Source organism: Spinacia oleracea, chromosome 6, assembly GCF_020520425.1.
Source record: "Spinacia oleracea cultivar Varoflay chromosome 6, BTI_SOV_V1, whole genome shotgun sequence".
NCBI lineage: Eukaryota > Viridiplantae > Streptophyta > Magnoliopsida > Caryophyllales > Amaranthaceae > Spinacia > Spinacia oleracea.
Genome location: NC_079492.1, coordinates 142015490 through 142042148, shown reverse-complemented (window position 1 = coordinate 142042148; position 26659 = coordinate 142015490). Strand labels below are relative to the sequence as shown.

The 26659-nt window shown below is 34.7% G+C and overlaps 2 protein-coding genes across 2 annotated transcripts; one reads left to right on the top strand and one right to left on the bottom strand.

The window, feature by feature from the left end:
* Positions 1 to 1543: 1543 nt before the first annotated feature.
* LOC110784330 (zinc finger A20 and AN1 domain-containing stress-associated protein 4-like) lies at positions 1544 to 2288 on the bottom strand. The gene has a single exon (XM_021988768.2). The coding sequence runs from the start codon at positions 2217 to 2219 to the stop codon at positions 1680 to 1682; it is 540 nt and encodes a 179-aa protein (XP_021844460.2). The 5' UTR covers positions 2220 to 2288; the 3' UTR covers positions 1544 to 1679.
* Positions 2289 to 14231: 11943 nt separating this feature from the next.
* Positions 14232 to 25639, top strand: LOC110784385 (kinesin-like protein KIN-UA). Its single transcript, XM_021988839.2, has 19 exons — positions 14232 to 14727; positions 15864 to 15964; positions 16048 to 16170; positions 16533 to 16718; positions 16881 to 17102; positions 17249 to 17402; positions 17939 to 18088; positions 18253 to 18341; positions 19182 to 19385; positions 20841 to 20987; positions 21085 to 21210; positions 21306 to 21437; positions 22338 to 22470; positions 22563 to 22655; positions 22758 to 22883; positions 22970 to 23095; positions 23849 to 23992; positions 24797 to 24925; positions 25016 to 25639. Exons 1-19 carry the CDS (start codon positions 14523 to 14525, stop codon positions 25174 to 25176), a joined length of 2751 nt encoding a protein of 916 aa, XP_021844531.2. The 5' UTR covers positions 14232 to 14522; the 3' UTR covers positions 25177 to 25639.
* Positions 25640 to 26659: the final 1020 nt, after the last annotated feature.

The following is a 26659-nucleotide window of genomic DNA, read 5'->3' as shown; positions in this document are numbered from 1 at the left end:
GACTAATCTTTTCTTCTAAACTGTTATGTGACTTCTAAAGGAGTGATTAACATGTTAAAGTAATTTTCTATGAATTGATAATAATCTAGATTTAGAAATAGTGTAGACCACTTTGTTAATTGTTAAACAAAGAGCTTTGCATATACTAGAACTTTCTAAAAGATTTATGTTGCCCATAATTCAATTTTATGTTTTCTCCCTTTAAATTTTCCCTATTAGGGCATGCTTGAATTGAAGGTAATGTATTAAAGGGGTAATAAAAGTCAAACTAAGGTAATTGAAGGTGATGATGAGGGGATGAAGTGGTGGCAAAAGGAACAAGTTAGTGTTGGCAAGAAGAAAATAAAAGGGAAGGGGGAACAAATACCCTCATCATGGGGGGAATAGTTACCCACCATCCCACTAGGGTGATTATTACCCTCATTTGGGGTAATTACTTCTCCCCTTCCTCCCTTCTCCTCACAACACCACCACTACCACAACTTCTCATCACAATACCACCACACCACCCTCCTTGCAACCACCTCAATTCACCATCATTGTCCTTTTATTATGGTGGTTTGACTTTATTACCCCCATAATCCATTACACTCAATCCAAGCGTGCCCTTAGTACTTTATATGTTAATCCTCATCTCACGGGAGCTAATTTTGTGTCTTTAGAACTTGGATAATTATACTCTGGTAGAGGGGTAGTACTCTGTATGGAACCTGGTTGATAGAGGAATATATTTGTGGAAAAGAGCCAAGAAGACAATGGAGATGGAGTACCTTTGGTTTTGGTGTCATATAAATGCATATACTGTTTGGCAGCCCTCGTATATTTGGAGTAGCTAAGGACTCTATTACACATGGAGCATGTTTGCCATTTTCTCTCTTATGTTCTGTTTGGTAGGGCGTAAAACATTTTCATGGAAAATAATTTCCCCCTTTTCAATCATTTTACGTTGTTTAGTTGGGTAAGGAATGGAAAACAATTTTCCATGACTCCCTCAAAAATGAAATCTCATTTCCATTTGAAAGGTTGAGAAACCACTTTTCCTTATTTCCTCCTTACCTCCTTTCCTTCCTTCCCCTCAACCTTTACCATCTTCTCCTATTTTCCTTTAAGATACCGAACAAAGGAAAACTAATTTAGAATTTTCCTTGAAAAATATTTTCCATGAAAAATCATTTTACAATAAAAACGTTTTACGCCTTATCAAACAGAGCCTTAATGTCAACTCCAGTACGGCAAAAATTCGTAGTTCATGTATTTCTTTTCAATTTGGTTATTGGGGCTTTTTTTAATCTTATTTGTGCACTTCAGAGATTATGCATATAGGCTCCAATTTGCATTTGCTAAACTAATTTCAATTCTTGATGTCTCGGCTTATTAATTGGGATTGTCGAGCAAATGTTAAAATTATCATTTTTTTGAACATTTAATTAATTTATATGGACTGTGTCACTGAAGTAGAATTGTTTTGCATCAAATAATTGTTTTTCAACTAATCTAGTTTAAGGTAATAAAATTGAACCAATTTTCAATACTTCAATGAGAATAAAAGAATAGTAACCGAACCGACATTAAAAAAAACCTCAATCAATCATGGAAGTAATCAAAAGGGTAAATCACCCCATCTAAATTATAACAAGGAAAAGAAAAGAAGAGATTCTTAAATTCAAAATTGAAAAACATCAGAGTCTCTGCAACTTTTCAGCTACAACAAGAGGATTAGCTTTAGCAATGGCTTCTTTTCCGGCAACCTTGTAATCATACGTACACTTGTGTTCTTCGGGGTACCTATGGGACCCACAGAAAGTTGTCCCACATTTACAGTTAAACCCCACCAATCCAACCTTCTTCTTACAGCTCCCACACCTATTCGCAGCCTTCCTCGAACTCCCCACCTCCTCCACCGCCGTCACAACCGCCGACGGTTCTACGGACTTCTTCTTCTCAACGACTGGTGAGGACAACGATTTATCAACTGCGGCTCGCACGGTAGCGGATTGTTCTTCCACCGCCTCCCTCACAGCCACCGCTTCATCGGACTGTGAGGAGGATAACGACTTCTTTACGGCGGCTCTCATGGTGGAGGATTGTTCGTCTTTGAGGTGGTGGTCGCGGTAACACTTTGAGCACATGTTCTTCGTTGCCGCCGTGCCGAAAAATCCGCAACCGTTTGCGCAGTACGTGGCGTTCTCTGATTGGTGGCTGTTCATCATGTTCTCCATTTATCAAAGATCTTGAGCAAAATCGAACGATTGTTAGTTTATGTTTTATGGCAATAGATGATGAAGTTAATGGGATTGTGGGGATTATTTATAGGCAGAGAAAACGTGGAAAAGTCAAATATGACAAGGACCAGAACTTTGTGTTATGTGTGTGGCTGGACGGTTTTACCCCGTTGGATGTTTCTAGATTTTAATAGGATGTTCAAACCGTGTACTACTGTAACGTGGTATGGAAATTTATGTGTATGACAGCTCAAGTTTGTCATGTTTTCGTTACGTGGAAAGTAAGGGCAATTTTTATATGGAAAAGGAATATTGGGATATGTTTTTTTTGGTAATAAAATTTACGGATTTTTCATGAAATACCCTCAATTTTCACGAAATTCACCAAATGTCCCTCAACTTTCAGAAATTCACCAAATGCCCCTCACCTTTAATATAATACCCAAACTACCCTTACTAATGACGCGCCGTTAGTCTGCCGTTAGTCTGCCGTTAGCCTACTTTTCTAATTCACCAAATGCCCCTACAATGTAACTTATTTCACCAAATACCCCTATTTTAAAATATAATTCACCAAATGCCCAAATGTAAAAATTACCTTTTTAAAGCCCAACGGCTAGTTTTTTGGGATTGAAAAATAGCCGTAGCTTATTGTTTTAGTATAAATAACCCTGTTCTGAGTGTTTATTTAGTCACCAAATTGTTTTGTTGTAGTTTCATCTCATTTTGTGTCATGAATTATCATTCAAAATCATCATCCACACATAATGAGTCCACATATGTTAGAGTCCCAAATAAAATCTGTTATCGTGGGAGGAAATTTGTCATTCGTAGCTCCGATACAACACTCATTCCACAAAGGGTATACTACAAGTGTGATCCAAGCAACAATGGCGAATATGCTTAAATATGATGTTTTTTATCAATACTACATATTGTTTCAGTATATCTGTCACTATATGAAGTTATTTTTGAATGGTGAATATGATCATTATGATGTTTTTGAATGGTGAATATGATCATTATGATGTTTTTGAATGGTGAATATGCTTAATCTAGTTTGATAAATGATGTTTTTTTGTGTGTTGAATATGCTTAATTTGTTGCTGATATTTTTAGTACACTTTATTTCTGACACATCTGAAAATATTAGCAGCAGAAATGCTAGATTGATTACAATTTCATGAGGAAGCAGTTTAGTTCCCAAATATGGAGTAATTAACAAGAGAAATACGCAACAAGGCAACACAAGTAAGCATCACGAGTAGCTGCTTCAATTTGTTGTAAAGACAACATAGTAGCACCCCAACTTCCTAGAGGTGCTGCAGGACCTTTAAGCACGTACAAAAGCAATTCTTTACCCGGTGTAAATAGATTCGTCAAATATTGCAATCCAAATATTTTGAACTTTTCATTGGTCTGTTTTTTATCCTGTTTAACAGTTACAACCAATTCACGCAAATCAAAAGCATTCCTGCATTGAATCCCATAATCTCTGTTCAACGCTTTAAGACAGTTGTTCATTTTAACAGCAACAAAGGTAAGCTCTTGTCTTTGGAAGAACTAAGCCAGTGAACAAATAGGTTTATTAATCCGCAACAACTGGATAATCAAGCAATTGTCGAAGAAAAACAGCTTCACTATGGCAACTTTTTCAGCAAGTTGGTGTTTGGTGTCATCTTGACAGTAGTGTCTTTCGATGTCTAGTCCTATTATGGACATGTGGTTGTCGCTAGAGCTACGGATTTTTGACATCAACTTCCCCAAACTATGATTAAGCTCAGTTATGGTGTAAACTAATGTTGTATTCGCATCTAATAATAAAAAGACTCTCACTTGTCTTTAAAAAAATGGAGAGAGAGAACCCAACCCCAACCAAACCCCAACCCCAACCAATGGACAATTGTTAGCCGGAGAAATCACAGAAACGCCACCAATAAATTAGCACGGAGAACCTGCTTCATCAATTTCCTCCCCCATAACACCAGCCGACAAGGACTGTTCCTTCTTTTCGGCCGACATACACATGCCCAAAAACTAGCCGTTGGGCTTTAAAAATGTAATTTTTACATTTGGGCATTTGGTGAATTATATTTTAAAATAGGGGTATTTGGTGAAATAAGTTACATTGTAGGGGCATTTGGTGAATTAGAAAAGTAGGCTAACGGCGGACTAACGGCGTGTCATTAGTAAGGGTAGTTTGGGTATTATATTAAAGGTGAGGGGCATTTGGTGAATTTCTGAAAGTTGAGAGGCATTTGGTGAATTTCGTGAAAATTGAGGAGTATTTCATGAAAAATCCGTAAAATTTAAAACACCTCATTGGTGTAAGGAAGGTTAATAAAAAAATTATATGGAAAAGGAATATGGATTTTATGGTAAGTGTTGTTATCGTCTCTAAAGACCCTAGTGTTGGTTTACATTATTATTTGGGAACTATTTTCTCCGTTCTTATTTGTACTCCCTCCGTCTCATAATATAGTGCCTGTTTTCCTACAATGTTGTCCCTAAATGATGTGCCTATTTCTATTTTAAACCATTAATTTTTACTTTGAAAATTGTATTTTTTGACTTTTATTCAACCCATGTGCTTGATTTTTCTCTTTTTTAAGTCTATTTATTATGTACACACCTTTAATCTCTAATTTCTCTCTCCATAAAAGCCAACTAACATGTACTTTATCTTGAAAGTATAAATAATTATTGTTTTTATTATCAATGTTATCCTTTACCTTAATAACCGTGATTTTGGTCAAACGGGCACTATATTATGGGACGGAGGGAGTATGACATAATTGAATTTTGGACACTATTCACACAACCTCATTTGACTTCATTTTGTGGTTTATACTTAAGAAAAAACATAGTCGTGTGGGGTTTTATTGGATTCGTCTCAGTAAATATTTTTTAAATATCAAGTTTTTATAATTTTTTCTTATCTATAATTGAAGATATTAATGTTTGAAATCGTGCATTGGCAAACGTGCCTAAAGAATTGTGTCATTTAAAAAAGAACAGTAGAAGTATGTTTTATTAGTACAAATTTAGCAAATATCAAAAAAGTAAAAATAAAATAAAATTTAGATGCGTGCTTTTTTTCTATACGAAATAATAAAGTTAAGTCGTTAGTAAAAGAGTCGTAGCTATCTATAATTAAAATCATGATAATTGTCGATGAATACCATGTTTCACATTGATGTATAATACTCCATCCGTTTCTTTTTGTTTGTTACGTATTTTTTTTAGGGTGTTTCACAATGTTTGTTACATGGGAGAATCTTTCATTTTATAAACTTATTATACAATCATTTTTTGTGCCAACTTTTGATTTTAATTGGTCCATTTTTTCAACTCATTAAATTTCTTTACAATTTCCCAAGTATGTTAAGTTAACAATCTTTGGGCTTTTCCATTATTAGTTCATTTTGATAAATAAACAATCTTATTGGTTGTTGTATTTATTAGTGGATTGAGTTACTTGGGTTTATTTTTTTAATAAAAAAGAAAAAGAATCTTTATTATATAAACGTGTAAAAGTCCAAACGTAACAAAAAAACGGAAGGAGTAGTACTTTTTTGTTCTTTTAATTATGTTCTACGGAGTACTATGTATTTTATAAAGGTGTTCCAAAAATGAACTCGGATAAACGGTAGCAGGTTTCAGAAATTCAGCTTGGCAATATGTGACAAAAGCCGATCTGTTGAATCTCGAATGGACAACGAGTTTCCCATCTAAAAGCTGAATGAAAATAATTGAATTCATTCATAGCTAGAGCCCTGGGAAGATCTTGTTGCAGCTTGTTGAATCTGTTCCTTGTGAAATCTTTTGGAAATCGGGTTATGAATTCAATATCAATACGAAACCAAAAAGCAATGCATATCTCCCTTGCCCTTAATCTGAAATGATGACGCACCAGTTTCTGAAAGTTAGATGGTGAGTTCTGTAGAATTCTTACCATGGATTTGTAAGTATACAGGAAAACTCTTAGATTGTACTCACTATTTATATGCAGGCCAGTTCTCATTTTTCCCACTTTATAGCTACTTGTCACGGATGGCCTCCCACACCATCGCATGTGGCGGCATGCAAGGCAACAAGCATCGCAAGACAACGCGGTGCACCGCCAAGGGTGGCGGCAAGGTCGTTGGACACCATCGGACAACGTGGTGGTCCATCGGATAGTGGGTCGTTTGGGGGACCAAACGATATCCAAATGGGACGAAACTTGGGGGTCCCACGTATTTTGGCCCAATGAAGACAATGGTCGGGCCAGAATTTGGGTTTGAGGCCCAGATGGGCCCGGTTTGCAGCAGCTATGCACGAGAGTGCACCGGAAACTTCTAGATGGGTCCGGAAGTGTGTAGCTTGCTTGGATGATGATGGTTCTAGATGGGAAAGGTCTAGAACCTTGCTGTACAGATTAGAGGAGATAATTCTAGAGACCTCCTTGTATAGAGGGTTCCCTTGGAGGTGGGAACATTCTAGAGAATTGAAGGCCATTCTTTGTAGGAGTAGTGTAGAATATTCTAGAGTGTAGAATGTTCTAGGCTAGGGACTTGGGTGCCTATAAATAGGCTTCCCCATTCATTTGTGCAAATCAGCCAACACAAGTGATTCTCAAGCAATAGAAAAACCTTTCCAAACTCTCTTGCTTACAAAGTTTCCTTACTTAGCCATTTTCGTAGCACACTTAGCATAGCTAAAGGGGTGAAGTGCCTTGACTAGTGATCCGACGGGACTGTGACGCTAGTAGGCAGCGTGCATAAGGCTTGAAAATAGTCAGCACGTGACATACTGCTAACTTGCTTATTGTTATGACATTGAAATTGGTCTTTCATAACAACGTTTTTGAATATACAGCAATAGCTGAAGCAAAAGCGATTGACCGGCACAGAGTTTAAGGGACTTGAATTGACTTATTTAATTTAATAGGTAATACTCCATAGTTGATAGTGGGGTATTATTTTAATGTAGTTAGTGGGAGGTGGGTTAAGAGGTGGGGTTGGGGGAGAGTAGGGGTTGAATTTTTAATTATTTTTTGTATGGAGTAGGGGGTAGGTGAGTTAATGGAGGTGGAGTGAGAAATAATATAATATTGTTAGAATATTTCCATTTTTAGAAACAAGTCAAGTATTAAGGGACGGCCCGATAAGGAAAACAGGTCAAGTATTCCGGGACAGAGGGAGTATTATTATTATTATTATTATTATTATTATTATTGTTATTATCAATAGTTATAGAGAGGGGTGGCATTAGTTCAGTACGTAACCTCCCTCGTTTGTCCAATAATGGACGTAATAGGTACCCATGATTAGAATTTTGAACCGCTTTTGGTGGTTTTTTTGGGTAATCAAATGGTAGTTTGAAGTCGAACACGAATAATCCATCTTCATAGGGAGTACCAGGTAAACCTTTGATCATTGCCTGATACAAGTCAAGCCGTTTCGAGTATGTCCGTAAGTAGATGGTGTCTGGAAGGTTTTGTAGGAGGAATACATGTTCCTTGTGCAAAGCCTGGTTGTCATCACGATCAGTACCTTTGTATTTCGCCTTACTGTTTTTGAATTTATTTTCAGAGTAATCATTCACTATCTCAAATAAATTGAACTTGTAATTGGGCAACGGCATTTTCATATCATACTCCCATGTTTCAAAGTACTCCTCTTCTGATTCCTTCTTTCCTAACATCAACAAATTAATGGAAACTATCAAATACCAACTACATAACATTATCCCTCTGCCAGAGTATTACTTACGTAGTAGTACGTACGAAGTACTCTCTACGTCCCGGAATACTTGAAACGTTTTCCTTATCAGGCCGTCCCGGATTACTTGAAACGCTTCTAAAAATGGAAACTTTACATAATATTTTATTAATTTCTCACGTTACCTGATGGCCCACCAACAACCCTACTACCCCAAATAAACATTAAAAAATTCATGACCCCCACCACATCCCACTATCTATATTAAAAAAAATACCCCACTACTAACTACCTTTCAATTAAATAAGAAGTCAATTATAATGAATTAAACTCCGTGTCGGTCAAACGGTTTCAAGTATTCCGGGACGGAGGGAGTATTATTTATTTATGTGGGAGCGAATTAGTTACGAGGAATACATACTATAAATGGTCAGGACTGAGGATAAGAACACGTGACTTATTCGTACAAATTTGTTTATAAAATCATGCTTTTTTGTTATAAACTACCTTATAAAAGAATGTTGTACCTTTAAAATGATTTTCACCATTACTATTTGCACAAATATTAAGACAAAAAAAAAATGTGTAAAAAGTTGGTGAATATAATCAAATATGGATAAAGTATGGTAAATGGGTAAAAAATTGAGTGGGCGTAAGAGGAAAAAAGATAATAAAGTAAGAGAAAGTGAGTGAAAAGTTGTAATATGTAAATGTTGTGGGGTAAGAGGATAAGATAGTAAAATTCTCATGTCCAGAATAAAGAAAAGTGTAAAAGACATTCTGAAACGGATTAAAACGGTAAGTGTAATTATCATTTTGAAACGGAAAGTGTAAATATCATTTTGAAATGAAAAGTGGAAATATATAATAAAGTCAACCCTGTCATTTTGATTTTACGTTCATAATCCAGCCAAAGTTAGTGGTGGTGTTTGATTGTTAGAGGATTGGCAAAAAATTAGAGGATTTGGCCAATTTAGAGGTTTGACCAATTCAATCCTCTAATCTAGGTGTTTGGAAGTAAGAGGATTGAGATGAATCCTCTAATTTCAAAAAAGTTGCTCCAATGAGCTTTTTCAATTAGAGGATTGTATTAGGTAAGATAAAAAGACAGTTTAGTCCTCAAGTTGCAAAAATTACACCCATATCAATCATGCACATACATTTATCATTGGATTAACAGATTCGCAATACCTTAATCAAATAATTACATTGAAGGTAACAACCCTTGCAACAACATACAAGATCGATGAAGTTAAACAATGATAGAACAATACAAAATGTCAAAAATATTTTAGATCGACTCGAACTTTTAAACATCTTGATCGTCCAATGAACCTTCTATTACCGCTTAATAAGTCCTTATATTTGTTAAACTTATCTTATTTGAGTTTAACAACCTTGTTAGATGAATCATGAATGATTTATAATGCTCAACCTATTTTGACTTATTACAGCCAAAAAATTAATGTGAAGATAAATTCAAATAAGTTCAGATATATTAGACAAAATATTTTTAGTGCGACTTTAGAGAAATTAAATAAGTAACTTTAGAAGAAAAAAAATATGCACAAAATTATAACACTGTGCTTACCTTTTCTTTATTCACTTTAATACTTAAATTTATTACTTTGTTTACCTTTTATTTTTATATTATTTAACTAGACATTTATTTCTTAAATAGATGATGTATAATATAATAATGAAAAAAAATTCAGTTTCTTAGAAGAGTGTGCAAACCCTTTTTTTTTCTCTTAGTTATTCCTATTTTTCAAATAATACATTTAATGATTTATTATCGTAAAAGTTGTTAGGGGGATTAACAAATTTTCAATTTTATATAAATGTTGTTTAATTATTTTCATGTTAGTACATTTATTCCGATAAAAATCTAACCATACATATCCATGTATTTAGCAATTACTAATTCTCTATAATTAAATAAGTTAATGTCCTTATTGGTAATTTTACACAATCAAACAGCTATTATATATCAGCTATTTACCAAACACTTTTACATAACCAGTTAATATAATCAGCTAGTAAAACAAGCTAATACCAACAGTTAGTCAAAACTGCTAATACAATCCGCTACAGCTAACACCTAACCTCTATTTGCCAAACAGGGTCAGTATCTTACTACGTACTTATAAGGTAGTTAATTAAAACAAGTTTTCATCTATTTTTCCATCTTTAAGGTGGTATAAACAAATTTTAATTTTTTTAGGCAATAAAAACTTATTTATTTTGTACGGAGTAGGTGGTAAAAAAATAATTTTTCCTCTTGATAAATTTGCCAATAAAAATGTCATGTGATTAAAGGTTTTGGATCCTCTAGAGTTCTAAAATAAATCTACAAGGTAGAGTTTGAACATCTCAACCATTGAATGAAAAATCAATGGTTCATCTATTATCTTTCCTAAATCCCCCCTATTTTTTCTCATCAATATGAGCCATTGATTTTAGAATGTATGGTTTAGATACAACTCTACCTTATAGAGTTTTATTAAAACTCTAGAGGATCCGGACTCGTGATTAAAACAAAACAGACAGAGAATTTTAGGTAAGAATAGTAAATAAAAATACTTGCTTTGTTTTTTTTTATAATGCATTATTGCATTGTTTGATGTTTATGTTTGCCAATACAAAATTTTAGCTTTATTCTAATTATATATATATATTTTTTTTCAAAAAAATTATAAAAGGTTAATGTTTTTAAGATATATATCAAGATGAATCTAACAAATGGTGTAACTATTTAAATAATAATAATAATATAAAAAAAACTCAGGTATATAAGGGTTAAATGGTTGTTTGGTGTATAACGCACAAAAAACATGTGAAAACATACCATAAAAGAAAATGATGCACCTAATATGAAACTTCGAAATAAAAAAACATACCATCATCCTTTGTTCCCGGGTCAATGGTTTCCCATACTTTGTGGACCTTGAGTGCCACCTTCATACGGATAGACCAAACTGTATAGTTTGTGTTATTGAGCATTGTACACTTAATGGATGAAGGTCTGACTTCTTTGGCTTTGATTCCCACATCGTTTTCTTCCTTATCGTCCATGGTCGTTTCTCCTAGGGTTTTACTGTGGTCGATTTCTTCTTCTTCAATTCTCAATTCCTCACGATCGGACTTCTTCTTTGGCTCTGATACCAAATATAAAATATCGAGATTAAGAACACACACGTTTAATAAGAATACCTCTCTTATTATCTTTAAGAAAAATCACTCAAAACTTTAAACTCACAACTTGGTATCTCCTTATATATAAGTCTATTAGATAACTCCTAAATAAAACGGGAAAACTAATCATACTTCGTATTAGATAACTCCTAAATAAAACGGGAAAACTAATCATACTTCGTATTAGATAACTCCTAAACTTTAGATATGTATATTTAGATTCTCCTAAATATACTTGGCTTGAATCTCAAGCTATTTCAAGCTTACGGCAACAAGTACATGCATGGGCCAAAATAATAAAGAATGAAAGAACTGAAATGAAAGGGGGGATAGATCATGGACGTACGATGGATAATTTGAACGTAACATCCTAACTTTACTTTTAAGTTGGTGGGGATAAAACTTTACACCCCCTTTAATTTAATCTGTGTGTACTACCTTACTACTATTGCTGAGTATAACATTCAAAGAACACTAATTGTCTAATTACTTACTCCACTTTCTAAGCTTTTCTCGTGGATTTCCTGCCATGTTATGTACTACTTGTTCCTTCTTTCTTTCTTTAATTTTTATTTTTTATCGTGAATTTATTACTCTATGCATGAGTTCTAAAATTACACCGTAATTGAGTTTTCAGTAATCGAATTTAAGTATAGATGTAAATCTTGCAATAAATCACAATCTTTAATAAGGTGATGATAAAGATCGCAAATTGCGACAATTGCAAATGCATCACAATGTTCTACGTGCTACTATTTTGTTGGTACCATAAGGATGCTACATAAGGTCTGACTCATCAAATTATTTTTACTATCTAACGCTATATTTTAGTATGAATAGAAATTACAATCTATTACGGAGTAATATGTTTTATGTAATTAAAAAAATATACGATTATTTGGTATTTAATACCTTAAAAATACACCACCTTTGAATTAATTACCTTATATAGTCCTGTTTTCTAAATCGGACGTCTCATAATTATAGTTCTATTTCCTTATCTGAACACGAAAAATTTCCCATATTATCCTCATTTGGGACCACAAAACAAAAAGAAAATGTACTTTATTCCTTTTAACATGTACTCCCTCCGATCCGTCCCTTTTTGTTCTTTACGTTTGGTATTTTCACGCGTTTTAACGATTATTTAATTTGCATCGAGATTCCTCAATTTTTTTATTTAAACAAGATAAATTACGTTTATTTATAATGTTTTCACTTTTATCAAAGTTCTGATATTGGGAAATGAGAAAATTTTAATGTCCCAATGAAAAAGTGTGAGAAATTAAATGACCCAATGAATTTAATTGGTTAAAATAATAATTTGACACAAATTTTGATAGAATACTAAGTCATTTATGTGATAATATAAAAGAAAATATAAAGAACATTTTGAAATAGCCAAAAAGGAAAAAGTAAAGAACAAAAAAAGACGGAGGGAGTACTATTTTCTCTTCCCCCATGTACTTTATTCTTTTTTACATGTACTATATTCTAATTTTTCATCATCAATGTACTATATTTCAGTTTCTCACACACTTAATTTCACTTTTCTTAAAATCCGTGTTTTTAGTCAAATAGGACTATAATTTTGGGACGGAGGGAGTATCTATTAAAGGATGCTTTTATTTTAGAATAACTATCACTTTACTAAATTTCTATTTTATAAGATATCGATCTCTTTTGTTTCTTAATCGTTTTAATGATTCAAAGTCCATTCTCCTCTTTTATGTGTAAATATTCTAAAGACACCGTGCTTTTGGAATTATGTAATAGATCAAACGAATTAAAAATATATGTGAACTATTAAAATATTAGTGAAGTATCAAACGAGTTGCTTTTTAAATTAACTTTTCTTTTAAATTTATATACTAATAAGACACCGCGTTGAAAATGTAATTATGTTCGCTAAGATGCTTGAATAGGCGATCTCAAGTATTCCTTTGAAGGGATTGCATTTCAATTGATGCATGTTCTAAAATGTCATAGTTTGTAGGTTTTTATCTTCTAAATCACGATGACTTATAAAGCCAATGTTATGTGAATGTAAAGATAAAAATGAAAGTAACATAATGCAAGTTTTTAATAAAGTCGTCTAATTCCAATATATTATTATATGTTTATATACTTTTCACTTTTGAGCACCTTTCTCTTAAGTCACAATTGTAGTCCAATATCAATGGATTGATATAACATTATTGCTTCATAAACACCATAACTTTTAATAATATGGTTGCCTCATAAACATATATGAAGTGACTATTACAATCGAATTGGATTACTCGAGCCATCAACTATGCATTTGAATTGCATGTGCTTTCACTAACATGATTCACATCATCTCTATGCGTATATGATTGAAATAGTTGCTAGTCAAAGTATCAAATGCATAAATAGTTCACAAATTAGTTTTTTTTTTATATAAAAATCGCAAAAGTATTTTTTTAAAATCAACTAATAAGGCAAGCTAGGTTACTGCTGGTTTGAGGCTACTCAATCCCTTCCCCCCCCCCCCCCCCCCCCCCCCCCCCCCCCCCCCTCACATATATCTGAAAAGGTTTCACTTTAGTTGAAAAGACTATATAATCATATTAAGATCAAAATGTACATCATATAAGTTCATAACCTCATACAAGAGGCAATCCAACTCATTTCCAAGTTAATCAGAAAACCAAACTTAAAAAATAGACCATTACCTACAACATCTCTCCCGATTTCTTGGTTAACGAATAACAAAAGTTATTTTCCCTCAAAAAAAAAATAACAAAAGTTCTTGCATTAAGTGTACAATATGTTTATTATACACCGGGTAACTTTTAACCAAATTTTGATAATTTTAACATGTTTTGATTAACTTTTATATTAGAACTTTTTTTTTTATGATGGATAGACATTTTAAAAGGATACATAGTTATTTTATAATGTTAGTGATTTCGAATGAATAATTTTTTATAAAAGCGAAAAATTCATCACTAAATAAATAAATAACCTGTACTTTATATAACGGGATAAATTTTAATCATTTTAAATTAACTCTTATTCCGATATACAAAATTTATTATACACTTTATTTAAATAATTCCATAGTTTATTAGAGGTCCTGTAGTTAACATAGAAAGTAAATTGTGCGGAGAGGCCGCACATTACCATAATCCCCCCTCTCTCGCACTCCCACTCCGGGAACACGATTTGGTCCACTCTCCCTCTCTCTTTTTCTTCTCTTCCTCCCTCCATTACTTCCCCTCCACCACTCTCTCTCCTCCATTTCCAGCTCTCTTTTTGAATTCCCCAAACTTTCTACCTTTTTCCTCCTCAAAAACCCCTTTTTCCAATCACAATCACAATCCCACAAATTCAAATATTAAAGCAATTCATCGTTTGTATCCAAATCATTTCAAAAATGTCGAACAATACTGGAACTTGGAATCACTCCAGAAATGGAACTACCAAATCCTCCTTGAATAAAACTCTTAATTCTTCCATCAATTCAAACCCTAGGTCTTCTCTTTCTTCTTCCTCTTCCTTTAAATCTAATAAGTCTTCGTCTTCTTCACTTCGCCGGAGCTCCCCTGCTTCTCTCTCCTCCGCCAAAAACGACGCCGCTGGTTAGTTCTTTCTTTTTCATTTTAGTTTACTTTTTCAATTGTTGCAAATGTGATGCTGATAATCAATGTAGTTCACCTCAATTTATTAAGTTCGGGTTAATCACGTGTCCATTGGTGTAATTAATGTTTACTTAATGCTTACTTAGCCGTTAGGGCTTCACTTGATTTGATTCGAATTCTGTTGTTTCAGTGGCTTAAATGGACTGGATATGGTTTCAATTAGGTTTCCAATTTAGGAACTGTTTGTTTATCTGGGAATTAATTTATGTGTTGGATAAATTTGTTTGTAGTTTCATATGACTTGGAAAATTTTAGCATTTTTGCTGTTTGGGTTGTTGTACATTGATTATGGAAGTGATATACACCCAATTTACTTGACTTGAGGGCAAATATCAAATGGCTGTGGTGGACTATAGCATGGGACCTATCATCTGCTTTTTTCATGATATCAAGGGATCGAGGGGCCGAACATTGGTTATTGGGTCTAAATGAAGAATCATAGTTACATAGATGCCTTGTTGTTCTCTTCTTACGATGATTCTGAGAATTATTTTACATGATGTGACAATTGCCGTCATTTCCCAATTCTTCTTTTGGTCTTGTCTCAAAGTTTGTTATGAATTATACAGCCTTAGTGCAAGCCTGTAAGAGTGTAAGGTGCTACTTGATAGTTGAAAGTTACCTTTTTGCTGCAATGCGTTCTTAATGTTACGCTTAAATTGCTTGATTTACACAAGATTATAAGTTAAGAAAAATATCAGTGTCCAAGGTAGCGCGTCTCTGTTGTTACACATTTGTTCTCTCCCTCCCTTGAAAAAAATAATCATTAGTTGGTATCACTCTTACCAGATTATAAGGTATAGGTGAGATTAAGTGATAAATAGTTGGAGAAAGATAATCTACATTTGACTTTCCATAGTTAAAAGCTCCCCAATCAAACATCATTGCCCTTAATGGGTAATTGTAAGTATGTACCACAGTGCCAGACGAGTCACACGGGCTCAATGATGTATAGTTTGTTGAGATAAACTGTATATTCTTGAAATAAAAACTTCAGAATATGTGATTCCTCTCCTGTAGTTAAGTTTCATCTGTGCCTAAACACATCTATAATGTTACCTTTTTGTTTTGACTAGTTCTAGGAAGAGTACGAGTTGCTGTGAGATTACGACCTAAGAACACAGAGGAGTTGGTTGCAGATGCTGATTTTGCAGACTGCGTAGAAGTACAACCAGAGGTTCTATTGCTTTTCTAGAATCAATTTCTTCTTGCTGTCCTATAGAATCTGCCTTTGTCAGTTTACTGAGTTTTGTATCGCAGCTCAAAAGATTAAAGCTTCGCAAGAACAACTGGGACTCAGATACTTATGAGTTTGATGAGGTTCTGACCGAATTTGCATCTCAAAAACGTGTTTACGAGGTTGTGGCAAAACCTGTTGTTGAGGTATGTATTCTTTCTTCTCCATAGTTCATTACTGAAACAACTGAAGAATTAATACTTCTGCTCCAGATGCTAGAGGCAAGTTAGAAACTGAATTTATTGATAGTGATTGCTTATGAAATGGCTGTGGCAGGCTGGCCTGGCAGCCTCATATATATGTAGACAGTCCATCTTGCTGCATAGTATTTGTTGCTAGACTGATAGGTGTTGATGGTTTTTCTGTTGAGGTGTCTGCAAGTCTGATTTACACATTATGATTTAAGTTTTTTCATTTCATTTTTTCGTGTGTGATAAGTCTGCTATGGAAATTATCATACTCCGTACAAAGGACTTAATATGTTTATGTATCTTATCATAATCTGCAGAGTGTTTTGGATGGTTATAATGGAACAATTATGGCTTATGGACAAACTGGAACTGGCAAAACTTACACACTAGGACAACTTGGAGAGGAAGACACAGCTGGTCGTGGGATTATGGTGCGGGCAATGGAGGATATTTTGGCCGGTATTCGTCTGGATACTGATACTGTATTGATTTCCTATTTCCAGGTTTGTATCCATGGAAAAGTTTGTGAAAATCTCTAAGTAAAAGTAATGTATATTATATGCTTTGTTTTGAAACTTTTATCCCATGAAAAAGTTTGTCATGTAAGAAGTCTCTGATTCAATGACTTATGACATGAAATCATTTCTCTCATGAACCCCTTGTAGCTTTACATGGAGACAATACAGGATTTACTTAATCCTAGTAATGACAACATCTCCATCATGGAAGACCCAAAGTCTGGAGATGTTTCGCTGCCTGGTGCTAGTTGTGTTGAAATAAAGGATCAAAAGAGCTTCCTAGAGCTGCTGAGATTAGGGGAAGCACACCGATTTGCTGCTAATACCAAGATGAATACGGAATCTTCTCGTAGTCATGCTATCTTGATGGTAATGAAATCTTTCTCTCTCTGTCTTGGATTGTGATGCTATCTTCTCGTAATCTGGTTGGATTGTGATGTTGAACCTCTCTTTCTGGATTGTGATGCTATCTCTTTCTTGGATTGAACCTTAAATTGTTCGTTGCACTCATGTAGGTACATGTGCGGAGATCTGTCAAGGAAAAGGATTCATCCTTACCAAGTGAGAATGGAAATAGCTCTCATGTTAAAATCCTCAAACCTCCGGTTGTGAGGAAGGGAAAACTTGTAGTAGTTGACCTTGCAGGCTCTGAGCGTATTGACAAGTCAGGTGCTTGCCTAAATTACTTTATTGATGGGATTATTTATTTTATTTACTTGCTTGTTCCTATCCTAAAGCACTCTCTCGGAGGTCAATTGGAACTTAAAAGTTTCCACATTGTGTTCCTATATGTTTCTACCTTTTTCTCATCCTATGCACAACATGTATGGCTAATTGAAGGGTATTTCTGAAGCTTCTCTATACAACATTTATGTTTGATAACAAAAGGGTATTTCGAAAGCTTCTGACTGCGTGTTTAGTGTCAAATAAGTAAAAATACAACCTGTTTTGAGAATTTTATCTTATTCGAGTTCAAGCCAGTCTTTCCAATCAAAGAGGAAAACATTACGATTGCATTCTCATTAAAAGTCTTCTCTCTTGTTCTCGATGTTTGTGTTAATACCTATGGATGCACAGTGGCTCAGTATTGGTTATACTTCTCCTGGTTCAATGTTTTATATTTGTGTTGCGTATTTTGCTCCAAGGGTCAGTTTTCCTCTCATTTGTTGAAACGCCCTAGGTTTTCCTTGCTTCTTATTTTCCAGGAAGTGATGGCCATGCCCTTGAGGAAGCTAAATCTATTAATCTCTCATTAAGTGCGTTAGGCAAGTGCATTAATGCTCTTGCAGAAAATAGTGCACATGTTCCAGTTCGTGATTCAAAGCTTACTCGGTTACTTCGAGATTCATTTGGAGGTCAGCTGTGCTCTTGTTTTTTCTTGTTTGATTCCTTTTCAATCTACTAGGCAGCATCTTGCGCTTTGGAAGATTTTTCATGTAATTCTTGTATGATTTAATTCGCGTCACCAACCGATAAAGATAAACTAGAACGTGTTTCTGAGTCTACTTCTCTGCTATAGGCACTGCAAGAACATCATTGGTTGTTACAATTGGGCCATCCACGCGCCACCGAGGTGAAACAGCAAGCACCATAATGTTTGGTCAAAGGGTGAGTAGCAAACCCTTTGCTTACCTTAACCTCTATATTGGATAAATCAGACTCTCTTTTGTATTCTGTCATATGGTATTCATGAAAACAGAATCATGCCCATCAGTTTTTTCCAGTATTTATTTTAGGACAAATTGTTTCTTACCACCTAAAAAAATCGAAAAATTGTTTTTTACCACCTCAAAAACTAAAACTTGTATCTACCACCTAAAAAATTTAAAACTTGTTTTTTACCACCTAAAAATAGATGAAACCGTTATGTGGAGGGCCACAATAACGGTAATATATCTAATATTTTCTCTTCTTCCACGATTTCATGTATTTAGCACCATTCGTCCATTCTCTTCTCCTACTTCATTTTTTTTTATGAATTCACATGATTTTTTTCTCTTATTAATTTACAAAATTACCAAAATTCAATGGAAATGAAGAGAGGAGGGTGAAGGAGTTACAGAAAATCGCAGAGGAAGTGTATAAAATTGGAGGGAAATTGAATTAGTAAGCCCCACATAACGATTTCATCTTTTTTCTGTTTTCAGGTGGTAAAAAACAACTTTTAATTTTTTTTAGGTGGTAAAATACAAGTTTTAATTTTTTAGGTGGTAAAAAATAATTTTTCGATTTTTTTAGGTGGTAAAAAATAATTTGTCCTTTATTGGTGAAAATTTACTCCTTTTAGGAAAGAGTATATTTTACAAGATGGTATATCTGTTTTGAATTACATGTGGGTCCACTGATTGATATTATGTCCTGGTTAGTGTCAATTTCAAGCATCTAGCTATGGCTATTAGTCTATTTGATTTCATCAACACATGATGATAGGATCATATTACTTTACAGGCTATGAAGGTGGAAAACATGTTGAAAATAAAGGAGGAATTTGATTACAAAAGTTTGTCAAGAAAACTTGACATACAACTAGACAAACTAATGGCAGAAAGTGAAAGGCTACAAAAGGCATTCCAGGACAGGATTGATGAGATAGACACAGAGGCACAAAATCGTGTATCTGATGCTGAAAGAAAGTATGCTGATGCTTTGGAGGTAAATTGGTTTACATACAGTGTATAGTTAGTTATATACAATCAATTTCTGATAAAATTACTATGTGAGAAATCAAGTCAAATTCAGAAATGTGCATGTTTCTATTGATTTTGATTGTGCTGATGTCCTGTTTTTTCTTCTCCTGTTATTGTGCCAGTATTGAGATTTATTTTATTGATATTTTAGGATATGTTTAGGCAGAACCCTGAAAAGTAATTTATTTTTATTTGTTATTGACTTATTGGATGTATTTGTTTCCATTTGCTTATGAAAAGTAATAAGGGCCTGCCACTTTTTTTTGGAAAACAGTGATTAAGTTGACTCCTACTTGTTTGCTTATCTACCTTTTTTTGTTTCCCTTTAAGCTATTTTTTACCGTTCGCTACATAATATTCTAGTTCTTCTCCTCACCTCTTTTCCTACATTATTCGGGGGTGCTCTGCCAATCAGAGATGCTAAGTAATGAGCCAGCCTGGAGCTGTAAAGTAATATTCGTCAAAGTAGCAAAAGACACTGATTTGTAAACTTATTTGCTATTTTCTCTTCCTGCTATATGTACGAGCATGTAAGTTTTTGGTACTAGCAACACTAGCAAGTATGATAATATTTGAAGTTGGTCGTGTCCAGTTGGGAGTTTTAAGTGCTATTTTGCATTCTGCTTGTATTATTTTGGGCGATTGAGTCTACTTACCTGGGTCTACTTACCTAGGCCACATGCTAGGCACATGGACACTTAAATTTGACAGGGGAACATCACATTAAGAAAACACCTCCCACTTTTAAAAGATGTGTGATTGTGCCTCGCATGTTTTACATTCATTAATAGATATTCACGTTGACTTGTTTGGCAGTTCTTGTTAAAATCCTTGTCTTTAGCATTGCACAATTCTTTCGTTGCGTTTTTCTCCATTTTACGTAGTATTTATTTCTCTATCAATATGTGGTTCAGGAAAATTGAATTGTCTATGTGAAAAGTTGGTATGTTGAGTCAGGATATCAAATCCATATCCCTTTTTTTGAGCTTTTAAGACATGTTTGTAAGATTAATTGAATAGTGAAATTTGCATAGGCATGGGCAGGGTAATTAGGGGGCCTCGTGAATTTGTGATCTGTATGATCCAAGCATTTTCTGAGGTGGTGGGGTCAGGAAAAAAAACCCAACTTCTCTAGGGTGGGGCCTCAATCTGAGTGGTGTGGAGGAAGCCACCTTAGAGGATAAACTCTGAAAGCACAGTCTATCAATAATTCATACTTCGTATCTTTTTTTTATTCTACCCTTGCACTACTCTGGCTGGCTGGTTATCCACATTGGGTGCGGTTGTTCTGTTGTACACTGTTATGGCTTTACTACAGTTCTGTGGTGTAAACAGCCAAACTATGCTGAAGTTGATATAATGGTTGACTTGTATCTACTTGTTTCTAAATCCAAGTTACTGATGTAATTTCCTTTTCTAGAAAGAGAGACAGAAATACCAGAAAGACTATATGGAGGCAGTAAAAAAGCTTGAGGAGCAATGGGCAATCAATCAGCGAAAGCAAAGTAATGAAGCCAGTACATCAGGTGCCAAGCACGATTTGTCTGACAAATCATCTACGAGAGAGGTATCCATGTTTAAGTTCACGTTATCCACAAACCAAAGTTATTGTTTTACTCTTGCAGTAATGAGCATTTCTAATGCTTATTTAATGGGCATTTCAGGTGCCTGCTGCTGAAGAACTTGCTGAGGTGAAAAGGTTACTTCAGAATGAAAAGCTTCTGAAGAAGGCTGCTGAACAGGAGGCAGCCAATCTTAAAACTCAGCTCGTGCAATCAAAGAAACAAGAGGTATGTCACTTCAATTGAAATTGCCACCTTATGTCTTGTATTTTCTTCCATTGCCTGTTTTTGACTTCTAGACTGACTATATTCTTCATGTTCAGGCAGCTGCAAATTCTGAAATGTTGAAGCTTCATCAGATGTTGAAGGATGAGGCCTATCAAAGGGAGAAACTTGAGCGTGAGATAGCTATGCTGCAAGGGCAATTGTTGCAGTTAAGCTTTGAAGCTGATGAGGTACGGTGCTCTTTTCAGTCTTTGACAATTATAGAAAACATGCACTGTAGGGCCAGACCACAAGTGAAATTAGTAAGAGACTATGTAGTCTATTTGCTTAGTATATTTCCATCTTTAGAAACGGGGTGACGTATGGTAGCTTTTGTTCCCTAATGTAAAGGATCTTTGTGCTTAAGAGTTAAAATCTGTTATCATTGCTTGTCTCCTATTTTTCCGTGTGCTTCTGTCGAGGCCCTTTTTGTTGTTTGATGATGAAAAGTCTTTAGCTTGAGTTGTTTTTCTTTATTCAACCAATCTAGATCTAGAAGTTCCCTCTATCTCATGTGATATTTTCTAGTTGCTATTACTATTAATATTCTTTAGAAAGCCTGGAAACTATCTACCAATCTTGAATATCTTAGGCAAGGCTTCAGACAACAATTCCCTCTTTCATTTCACCACTGCATCTGGAGTTAACAGTACTGTGTATTATCTTCTTCCATGGCGCTGGTGCTACTGTGCTAGTCTTGGCATGGATTTCCATTTTATGCTAAAAGCTGATAGTTTCGTATTTTTGGCCTTGGTTAAGGGTTATTTTTGCCTTCTTTTCATACTACATGCAATAACTTTTTTGTATTGCATAAAGTATGAACCTTGAGGAACAACCGGAGGCATGGTCCTTTTGTTTCTAATTGCCTCATAATCTAATGAACTTTCAGTCCAAAAAGAAAGTTAGATACTTGGACAAGCAATAACATGGATATCAAAGCAATGCATTTCAGTGCCCTGTGCTATCATCAGTTAGACTTTTGGGTTCCAGAAGCTTGTCTAGAACTTGAATGATTTGCCGAATCTCTACTGCATCATAATTTGGGGATGTACCATTTTGGACCTAAAAAGAATTTGCTTTTGGTTGTATAGAGTAGAGAAAGACTTGACAATAGGACATCTGAAGTTCATGTTGATGTTGATACTCAAGTGTCACAAGTTCGGCCACAAATAGATGATGCAGGAAATGAAGATAAGAGTTCAATAGCCAAGCTCTTTGAGCAAGGTAAGAACCCATTACGTGAATTTCCCTTGGTTTATCATATACAGCTTGTTTCTTGCTCTGTTTTGTTCTAACAAGAATTAGTCTCCTTACAGTTGGTTTGCAGAAGATATTGTCGTTGCTTGAAGCAGACGATGCTGACATTAGAATTCATGCTGTGAAAGTTGTTGCAAATTTGGCTGCAGAAGGTAAAGGGCTCCCGTTGTTAATTGAATCAGCTAAGGAATATATCAATTTTTCCACCTACATTGTTAGAAAACTTCATGATTTGACTCTCTATGATCTTGCAGAAACAAATCAGGAGAAGATTGTAGAGGCAGGTGGGCTTACTTCCTTGCTGAATCTTCTAAGAAGCTCGGAGGATGAGACCATACATCGAGTTGCTGCTGGTGCTATTGCAAATTTAGCAATGAATGGTGAGTTTGGCTAACTCTTTTCCTGGCATTCTTCCATTATCTTTTCCTTTTTATGCTATTAAGTTGCTCTTTTCTTGTCACTTCAGAAACCAACCAAGAGCTGATAATGGCCCAAGGAGGTGTCGGTTTACTATCAGTAACTGCTACTAATGCAGAGGATCCCCAAACCCTTCGCATGATTGCTGGAGCAGTTGCTAATCTTTGTGGCAATGGTAAACCATGAATTTCATAAACGTTTGAGTTCTGAAGTGTCTTAATTGAGATTTATTGTTTTTTCTTCTTGTACTGAAGGACATTGGGGGTTAGATGTTGATGTGAAGCAGTTTCAACTGTAGTTTCAGCATGTCAATAACATATCAAGTTTTGATGTCAATACAGCATTACTTATTGCCTGAATTACAGTTCATCACGAGCCATGTCCATATTGAGCTAGTCAATGCTGTCATTTAATATTGGACCTTTTTTTCTTAGTCAACCGCTCCAACGTGCTGACTATAATCAACACGGGGTGGTTTTATACTGTTTTACTTTATGATTCAAGGGTATCTCGTCTTTATCATAATGTGATGTTGAAGATGATTTACTTTTGGTAGGTATACATGCCCCTATATCTTCTTTCTTAAAGGTCGGATCATCAAAGATCTGAGTTGTATTTGGTTTACATAGTTGCAGCCATTGTGCGCTTGTGCTAGTTTCATTTAATCTTGAAACTATAAAAGGCTGTTGAAAGAAAAAAGATCTTATGGTTATCTTCCTATTAAATTTGTCTTTCAGTATACCAACTAAATGAATAATGCTAAATAGTATGAATTGTTTGCTATTGCTAAATCTTTATAGGTCTTGTATGATATCATGAACTTGTCCTACCAAACTACTATTTGTTTCCTCTTAACTTTTTAGTTATTTGTTATTTTGAAGTTTTGGCAAGGACATGGGTAGAAAATATCTGACCATATTTCTATCAGACAAACTACAGGCAAAGCTCAGAGGTGAAGGTGGTATCAAGGCTTTACTGGGGATGGTCAGATTTGGACACCCAGATGTCCTTGCACAAGTTGCTCGTGGGATTGCAAACTTTGCAAAATGTGAATCCAGGGCATCATCTCAAGGTAATTATCAATTTTAAATATTGAACATCTACCTGTCATGCCTGGTTAGCCGTATGATAAATGAGAAATGAATACGCAAGGCATCAACCCAATTACATGCCCTACTATTTGGGTTGGCATGGCTGGATTGTGATGTTAACTACTTAAGGTTTCTAGCGGGTTGAGACTATTTGGGTTGGCTTAGCTGAGATAATATCAACTACTTAGGTCTCTAGGATGTTCAACAGTAAAAACCCGAAATCTATTGGGTTGATTTTGTGGAATACCAACCTGAACATATTCTTTCTGGTCAATTCAGGAACTTTAATTTTTTTGTCATTGATGAATACAATAGGGTTGGTTCCTTAAGTTGTTTTCTTCTGTGTTTTTGCACTTTTTACTTTGACTTGCACATTTCCTTATCCTGAATAATGCCAGCTTGAAGAAACCACAAGTATGGGTTTACATTCATGGTTGGAGTATGGATTTGAGATTTTAGGCTTCCTTAGATACTATAGGTTACTTTTGTTGTGTTCTGTTTCTCTGTGTTTCCTTTATTTTCCATACAGACCAAAGGCATGAAGGGATGAGCACATTTAGTGTCTAATTTCACTTCAAATTTTGGACCAGACCACAATTGCTTGCTGCTTTTTATTATTGTTTCTGCTTAATATTAACAAACGTAGTTTTTCTATGGGGGTTGATTTTAGGATCTTAAAAAACAATTATAATATTATGCAATTTTGATGGAATGCATTGTAGGAAAATAGTATGAGCCTGTAATTTTTGAATAATCTACCATGAACAATGTCCTCTGAATAACAGGATATAGAACCGGAAGATCTTTGCTGATTCAGGACGGTGCACTCCCTTGGATTGTACAGAATGCCAACAATGAAGCGTCTTCAATCCGGCGGCACATTGAACTGGCACTCTGCCACCTTGCTCAACATGGTATGTGCTTCCTATATACCTCAAACTTTTTTTCCCCTGTGATACCTCATCATGCGTGTTATTTACCATTCATTTAATCCCATTACTCAGAGGCAAACGCAACAGACATGATTAGTGGGGGTGCCCTGTGGGAACTTGTTCGTATATCACGTGATTGTTCTCGCGATGACATTAGGAGTCTTGCACGCCGCACACTTGCTTCTAGTCCCACTTTCCTATCTGAGCTCAAGAGGCTGAATGTAGATCACTGATTTCTGCCTCGTATATACTCAAGTATGGACAACAGAAGCTTATGATTTGTATAGTTGGTTTAGGTAGAATGATTTCCTTTATTTATAACCTCTTATTATTCTCCCTCCTTTTTTTTGTTTTGGCTTGTTGATTTTTCCATATTACTCAAGAAATATGGAAATTTTTTGTTAGATAGGGTTATTTATCATCAATATCATAGGGTGATCTTGGTCAATTAAAATTTTTGTAAAGAACGAGCGTTGCAATGGGTTCGTAGTGCTTGTTTTAGCTGAAATCAGTTTCTCAGAGCTGGTCCTTTTCTTTTGCTGTGGTCTTTCAGGCTTCAGGCATGTATGTAAGTTTGTAACTGATTATTGTATAAAAAGATGAGGTATTGTTATAAATAATCTAGTAATGTCAAGTTGGAAAATTATACATTATAATTTTCTGACATCTTTGTTGAAAAGACAGCTTTCTCCTTCACGCCTGTGATATGGTCCTTGTGGTTTAAGATCATTTGACTTCACTGTAGGAACCCAGAGTTCTGCTTGATTACTTCTCATGTTGGTTTCAGGCTTTCAGTTAGTGCGGTTCCAACACAGGAATCCCTTTTTAGTTCTCTTCTCAGGAATATTTATGATTATGGTTGTTTTCTTACGTTATGTTACTCCTTTAAATTTGTCAAACTATCTTTTATCACACGCTTAGCGGTTAGCCCGAGCCGAACCCTTCTCTGGCTTGGGCTAATTCGCAATGAAATTGTGAATTGTGAATTGTGAATTGTGAAAAGTTTGAAGTGGTAGATACTTTTATATCATACTATTACTCCGTACCTCCAAGACTGGAAGTTGAGATTTTCTGAGGAAATAAGTGATAGATACATATATTAGCTCGAATTTGGTATTTTTTATTCATAATGTAAACAACCCCTCGATGTGTGAGTTGATGGTGCACCTATAATTTTCAATGTGTGATCCTTCATATGATAATTTGTCATTTGTTCTGTAATTTTTTTTTTTTTTAAATCCTATTTTTGGAAATGATAATCAAGAAAATCTATACTACGGAGTAATATTTTAGAATAGAGTAACTTACGCATCATGATACCGCGTGTCCTCTTCCTGTTGTATTTCTATTTTTAGAACATTCATGATTCACCTTTCAAAAGGTCTTGTGCGCACAAGGTGTACAATAAATTTATTGTACACCAAGATAACTTTAACCATTTTTTTTTGTAACTTTAACCTAGTTTTGATTAACTTTTATATTAGTAAAAAAAATTGATAGATAAATATTTTAAATGGTTAAATGATTAATTTTATACATTATTTTTGAAGAAATAAGTTTTACTAAAATGAAAAAATTTATCACTGAAAAATAGATAACTTTTACATATATGCTTAACTTTTAAGCATTTTGAGTTCACCTTTTCTTGTACACCCATTGTAAATAAGAATTTATGTTCACCTTTTCTTCTCTCGTCGTGCTTCATTTAAATTAAAC

Bases quoted from the DNA above. Each gene is read 5' to 3' on its own strand.
- LOC110784330 (XM_021988768.2), bottom strand. From the start codon at position 2,219: ATGGAGAACATGATGAACAGCCACCAATCAGAGAACGCCACGTACTGC.
- LOC110784385 (XM_021988839.2), top strand. From the start codon at position 14,523: ATGTCGAACAATACTGGAACTTGGAATCACTCCAGAAATGGAACTACC. The intron at 18,089-18,252 runs GTCAGCTGTGCT...TCTCTGCTATAG, and splicing joins ACTTCGAGATTCATTTGGAG to GCACTGCAAGAACATCATTG. The intron at 21,438-22,337 runs GTACGGTGCTCT...TTGGTTGTATAG, and splicing joins TAAGCTTTGAAGCTGATGAG to AGTAGAGAAAGACTTGACAA.